Below are 7,114 nucleotides of genomic sequence, written 5' to 3'. Positions count from 1 at the left end.
TATATTGCTGCTTCGATAAAATAGGGAAGTAGCCATGGAGCCTAGTCAGTCATCTAAAATACGGTATATCCACGATCCATTCTAGAACTATCCTTTGAATAATAAACTACCACAAGGTGGCAGCAATGATGAGTTGTGCACAGACTGTTAGTTTAAATCATAGACTGGTTTAAGGATTTAAATCAGGTTTAAATGCATTATTTTCTATGGTATAAGTCGGTCGTATCCAACAGTTTTGGATAGTCTTCTTAAACATAAAACGTATGAGACTTGAATTCTTACTATAATTTCCAACGACTGCACATCACCTAAAGGATTTTGTTTAGATGTATTACATTGTATTGCACTGCATTGTATTTAATTTGATCGACTTATTTTAAAGCTGTACAGCCTAATAACATCAAACATAGTGAGTAATAACAACCTCTTCACACATAGATGTCAACAATCCCATTTATCTTAAGTCATTATTAACCCGTTTTCTACCCAGACTGGTTCATCTAGTGGTGGATGGTGCACCGCGGAGGGATATGGCCGCACAGTGAAACGATTGTGTATAAAGATTCCGGTCTATTAAAAGGAAGTTCCTTTCCATTTCCCTGCGTCAGAGAGCAGAAGGGACTACACATTGGTTGCATTTTATTCAAGATAAGTCAACGGAATAAACAAGGTATGTACATGGGAGTTTTGCTTGATTGTGAATTACATTTTTCCCATTTTAATATTTGTTTTCTGCAAGTCAACATCACTAAACTATGGCTGGATATAACCACGATGGGAGCTCATGAGTCACGACGATAACCTTAGCTTCATAACGTGGTCTACAGCTAGCATTTTCAATTTCAACCAGTTTTGTATCTCAAATGTTGTATAATGGTAAATTCTTACACTAGTATTTTCGTCAACTGATACACTGTTCGATGCTGAACGGTGAATATATGCGACACTTTGCCGCACTACCAGGCCGGGCTTCGGTTTCACTAAAGCAGGTGTGGTGAAGATGACAACGGTGACTTGGGTTTATTTAACAGCCATGACGATTAAACACTCGATACGACTCGTCCAGATAAAATTAATTTCTATATCAACCCGTTCACATCGAAACATTTGACGTTAAACTCAAATTCTATAGCCGTTAAGCTACCGTTAACGGTGCTCTCTTTTGCGTCAACAATTTTCACCTAACGTCAATTCGACTAAGCTAACTTATATGAAACTGAATTAATGCTTATTGTTGTGTATATTGCTCTTGTACTTTGCTTTACAGTACCTACAATTACATTGTTTGGGCTTTTTTCGTAGGACAAAACCGCGTTTTAGTAACTGCAGAGTGCTCGTCGTCGCTCAGAGGCTTTTAACGTTACACTTTAATAACGTTGTGATTACAATTAACTATATAGCGCCGTATTCCTTAAATGTATTCTCAATTTCCTCTATAGCTGTACCTCAGCACGTGTTTGCGGAATCCATTGTCTATCAGTCGACGCCATGTTGGTTAACGGCTACTTCCGCCGATTTGTAGCAACCCTATGGCAACTGTCCCACATGTACGAAACTAGCTCGTGGATAGAAATGATGATCATTTTACGTGGGAAAATGAAAGCGAAAGATTTAGCGCATTCAAAGTAGAAGGAATTTAACGCTAACGGCATTTTAGTCTTTCAAGGTCTATGTTTGTCAAGTATTGAGTCATTGTTTTGGGTGTGTATATATAGATAAGCATATTGTGTACCCTTTTGAAAGCTTATGGCTGCTTATTAATAAATTACATGATTTCCTTTTTGTGCAGATGCCTGAAGAAATGCACCAAGAGGAGGAGGCTGAGACCTTTGCCTTTCAGGCAGAGATCGCTCAGCTGATGTCCCTGATCATCAACACCTTTTATTCCAACAAAGAGATCTTCCTCAGGGAATTGATCTCTAACGCCTCTGATGTAAGTGTGCAGGAAAATTGCATTGTTTTGATGGATCATGCATACATGCACAGAACATTGAATAAATGCCTCTAGTGGCACCAGTCGTAAATGAGATGCAGAATTATTAGAAACGTTCATGCTTCAAAATGGTAACCGGTCTTGATGCCTTTTTTAATGTTTTATTTTATTTTTAAAAGGCTTTGGACAAAATTCGCTATGAAAGCTTGACTGACCCCACCAAGATGGACAGCGGCAAGGATCTGAAAATTGAAATCATCCCCAACAAAGCTGAGCGCACCCTGACCCTCATCGACACTGGAATCGGCATGACCAAAGCCGACCTGATTAACAACCTGGGTACCATCGCCAAGTCCGGCACTAAGGCCTTCATGGAGGCCCTGCAGGTACTGCAGTGGAACATGATTTAGAATCCTTGAAAAAACATCCATGTAATCTCAGTATTAGTCCTAAATGATGCTGTATACAAAGGTTATAACTTCTGTTTTCCTTATAGGCTGGAGCTGACATTTCCATGATCGGTCAGTTTGGTGTGGGTTTCTACTCTGCCTACCTGTGTGCCGAAAGGGTCACTGTCATCACCAAACACAATGACGACGAGCAGTACTGCTGGGAGTCCTCTGCCGGAGGTTCCTTCACAGTCAAGGTTGACACCGGTAAGTGTCCTGGCACAGTTGAGAGTGCAATGTTCCTAATCTGCTATTTACAAAACTGAAAATGTGACCTTGCTCACATTTATTTTTAGTGTAAACTTTTGGCATTCAGTAACATTGCAGAAAATGGTTATTTACATTAAGAATTGATGCTACTTAAACCTTTTGTTAGTAGAGATGTAGCCAAGCTCTTTCCTTAACAAGACATTTTTAATTTTGCTCATGACTGTTCAATTTTTCCCAGGTGAGCCCATCGGCCGTGGAACAAGGATCACCCTGCACATGAAGGAGGACCAGATCGAATACATTGAGGAAAAGAGGATCAAGGAAGTTGTCAAGAAGCACTCTCAGTTCATTGGCTACCCCATCACCCTGTTTGTAAGTATTCTATTGCATCTAGCCTCTTTTAATACGTTTGGCAAGTTAAAACGGTTTGCGTATCAGTGAAATTAAACCTTTTTTATTTGTTGTTGCAGGTTGAGAAGGAGCGCGAGAAGGAGATCAGTGACGACGAGGCAGAAGAGGAGAAGGCAGAGAAGGAGGAGAAGGAAGACAAAGAGGATGGTGAGGAAAAGCCAAAGATCGAGGACGTGGGCTCCGACGAGGACGAGGACTCCAAAGACAAGGACAAGAAGAAGAAGAAGAAGATCAAGGAGAAGTACATCGATGAGGAGGAGCTGAATAAGACCAAGCCCATCTGGACCAGGAACCCCGATGACGTCACAAACGAAGAGTACGGCGAGTTCTACAAAAGTCTGACCAACGACTGGGAGGATCACCTGGCTGTGAAGGTAACCATGTCGACACACGAGCAGCTGAGCTGTTAAACAGTTCATATGTGAATGTAGGAAAATCAAAACTAAGTGATTATCTTTGTTCTTTGCAGCACTTCTCTGTGGAGGGCCAGCTGGAGTTCAGGGCCCTGCTCTTCATTCCCCGCCGGGCACCATTCGACCTCTTTGAGAACAAGAAAAAGAAGAACAACGTCAAGCTGTACGTCAGGAGAGTCTTCATCATGGACAACTGTGAAGAGATCATCCCAGAGTACCTGAGTAAGTTCAACATTAACGTCCAATAGTTGTTGTGTTACCTGTATAGAAAGGCTGAATGGAATTTGCAACAATCCATGTTTTCCTTGAATCTCCAGACTTTGTCCGTGGAGTGGTCGACTCCGAGGACCTGCCCCTCAACATCTCCAGAGAAATGCTGCAGCAGAGCAAGATCCTGAAGGTCATTCGCAAGAACATCGTCAAGAAGACTCTGGAGCTCTTCATCGAGCTGGCCGAGGACAAGGAGAACTACAAGAAGTTCTACGAAGGTTTCTCCAAGAACCTCAAGGTATATATAAAAACTATAAATACAAGTCCCATCTTTCATAATGCACTCATGTCTTCAGTGCATCTCCACGGATTAACAAGGTTAACTTTGTATTCTTTAATCCAGTAGTACCTTCTAGTTTTAAAGAGCAGGGCAGTTGTAGCCATTCATTTTGAAACTCACCACGTAGCTTATGAATAGTTGCAGTATATTCCTTTTTTACATAATCAACCAGTTGTGCATCACCTTGTGAACATAACGCTGTGGCGTGGTCACTTAGTGCTGTACAATACTCACTTAACCCTTAGATGCACTAATTGGCTGGACCCTACACTCGTCCATAAGTGGGTCAAAAAGGACCCGTATTACAATAATATGTGTTTTTTTTTTTTGTATAATATTTAGTATTATATTTTGGTTCATACTAGAAATATTTAATTTTTCACTATTTATAATTTGACATTTTTTTCCATTTTGGGAAAAAAAGTTTTTAACCTATTGATGCAAAGATCTCTGCTATTCTGAGACCCTCACAGTATTCCAGCCCCTTTTCAAAACTCATCTCTTCTCCTCTTGTCTACTCACAGCCCCCCCCCCCCCCATCAATCCATGCCGGTTAATCAAGTTTGATAGTCCTATACCCCCCACCCTAACCTTCCCTTATATTGTAAAGCGATTTTGAGTCCTTGAAAAGCCCTATACAAATATAATGTATTATTATACTGACGGGTATCAGATCTTGCTGTGTAAAATAATCTTCCTGAGAGGTGTCACTTGTGATGTAGTCTGTATGGTCCACAGTGAATGTAGTCCTGATGGCAACGGGTGATAAGAATCAAAGGTTCCCATAGGATTTGAATGGCATGATATCCAAAACATGTTTTTTGAGGAATAGCTGGAATATGAAATGATAAATGTAATTACAAAGATACTTCAAGAAAACCACCTCACCAGGTCAAAAAAGACCCACTTATGCATCTAAGGGTTAAGTAATGTTACATGACAAGTAACTTGTACAAAGAGTGCGTCCTGCTAAAATCCCTTCATCTGGGTGATCTGTAATTGTTGGAGGATTCTGGGCAATTGTTTTTGAATGAGCGTGTAATCATCATTTTGTCTCTCTGAAGCTTGGAATCCACGAAGACTCTCAAAACCGCAAGAAGCTGTCCGAGCTGCTGCTGTACCATAGCTCCCAGTCTGGAGACGAGGTCACCTCCCTCACAGAGTACGTCACCCGCATGAAGGAGAACCAGAAGTCTATCTACTACATCACTGGTGAGTTAGTCTCCAAGGGAACCCGTTTGTGTAGTGACTTCTTAGCCATTAGGAAATGAGGCTGCATATGGGAACATGAGAATGACTTCTGTCAGCATAAAACTGATCATCTCCTCACTTTGTTAGGTGAAAGCAAGGATCAGGTGGCCAACTCCGCCTTCGTGGAGCGCGTCCGCAAGCGTGGCTTCGAGGTCCTGTACATGACAGAGCCCATCGACGAGTACTGCGTCCAGCAGCTGAAGGAGTTTGACGGCAAGACCCTGGTATCTGTCACCAAGGAGGGTCTGGAGCTGCCAGAGGATGAAGAGGAGAAGAAAAAGATGGAGGAAGATAAGGCCAAGTTTGAGAACCTCTGCAAGCTCATGAAGGAGATCCTTGACAAGAAAGTAGAGAAGGTCAGTAGTTTGAGTGAGCCAAGATTCATGTTGCACTCGAAGATCGGAAACACTCAATCCACATGTACACAGCCTGTATTCCGAATGTTGATGTCCCTTGGCTCTTCAGTTCTGAGGACAGACATATTTAACTTGAGACATTTTATGAATGAATATTCCTAGTTCCAGTCCTTGTAACGGCAGCTGATGGTGTTTTGTTTGGCAACAGGTGCTCTAACTGGTCCTTAAGTATTCTGGTGAGTCTGATGCAGCTGCAAGGTGGCCCCTAGAGTCTGTCCTGAATGACTATTTGATTAGAGATGGGTTTTTTGGAGAATATAACTTAGCGTGTGATCTAACAAATGCCTGTTGAGTTTGTGTTGCCTGTTAAATGTGTTACTGTGCGTATATATAAAATTGGTCTACTTTTACTAGACTTTTACATTTGGTTGAATTTGCCATGCTGGTGTGTTGAGAATTTTTCTAACATGACTGTTCTGCATGGTTTTGATTAACTTGACTTTTTGAATCCACCTGTAGTTAAAACACCATGTATGTTTAGCTCATGTCTGCTGTCTCTTCCAGGTGACCGTGTCCAACAGACTGGTGTCCTCACCCTGCTGCATCGTGACCAGCACCTACGGCTGGACAGCCAACATGGAGAGGATCATGAAGGCCCAGGCTCTCAGGGACAACTCCACCATGGGCTACATGATGGCCAAGAAGCACCTGGAGATCAACCCTGACCACCCCATCGTGGAGACTCTGAGGCAGAAGGCCGACGCTGACAAGAACGACAAGGCAGTGAAGGACCTGGTCATCCTGCTGTTCGAAACCGCCCTGCTGTCCTCAGGCTTCTCCCTGGACGACCCACAGACCCACTCCAACCGCATCTACAGAATGATCAAGCTCGGCCTGGGTAAGGGAGACGCAGCACATTAGTAATGGTAATGTTTACGTGCCCGTTACTTCAATACATCCCTAACACATTGTTGTACCTGTAGGTATCGATGATGACGACGCCCCCATCGAGGAGGCTGCCTCTGCGGCCGTCCCAGACGAGATTCCTGCCCTAGAAGGCGAGGGTGAAGATGATGCATCACGCATGGAAGAAGTCGATTAAACCAACGTTCCCCCCCTGAAGATTTCTAACACTTTAGCCTCACTTTTCAATTGTTCATCCTTTAAGCTGCAGTAACTGCAAAACAAATAGTCATTCATGTTGTTTGGTGGACCAATGTTGCTCTTGCGTCCGGCGCATTACTCTGCAAGACCGTTTTGAGAAAAGCTGTTTTGGTTTTTGCTGTAATAAGTTCATGGTGACAACACATATGTTTTAAAGAGTTCCCTGTTGCACTGAGTTTTAAATGTTGGAGCAGTTATGTGTGAACATGGGAATGGTACATTCCATATCAGATCAGGTCTGGTGGAGGGTGGGTTCTGCTCATGTGCAACACTGCACGCTGCATGGAGAGAGGACTGTAAGATTCCTTTGCCTGAGTCCAGGCTTGTCTGTATTCCAAGTCTTGTTTTGCAAAAAAGTAAAATATGTAATACCTATA

At 42.5% G+C, this 7,114-nt stretch overlaps 1 protein-coding gene across 1 annotated transcript; it reads left to right on the top strand.

Annotated features, from left to right (window-relative positions):
• The first annotated feature begins 559 nt into the window (after positions 1 to 559).
• hsp90ab1 (heat shock protein 90, alpha (cytosolic), class B member 1) lies at positions 560 to 7,114 on the top strand. Its single transcript, XM_034076704.2, has 12 exons — positions 560 to 670; positions 1,790 to 1,933; positions 2,113 to 2,319; positions 2,430 to 2,589; positions 2,831 to 2,964; positions 3,063 to 3,377; positions 3,473 to 3,638; positions 3,734 to 3,924; positions 5,031 to 5,178; positions 5,305 to 5,573; positions 6,138 to 6,471; positions 6,557 to 7,114. Exons 2-12 carry the CDS (start codon positions 1,790 to 1,792, stop codon positions 6,673 to 6,675), a joined length of 2,187 nt encoding a protein of 728 aa, XP_033932595.1. The 5' UTR covers positions 560 to 670; the 3' UTR covers positions 6,676 to 7,114.

Source organism: Pseudochaenichthys georgianus, chromosome 24 (genome assembly GCF_902827115.2).
Source record: "Pseudochaenichthys georgianus chromosome 24, fPseGeo1.2, whole genome shotgun sequence".
In the NCBI taxonomy this organism is placed as follows: domain Eukaryota; kingdom Metazoa; phylum Chordata; class Actinopteri; order Perciformes; family Channichthyidae; genus Pseudochaenichthys; species Pseudochaenichthys georgianus.
Note: the sequence above shows the minus strand (reverse complement) of the source record. Positions and strands in the feature narration are given on the sequence as shown.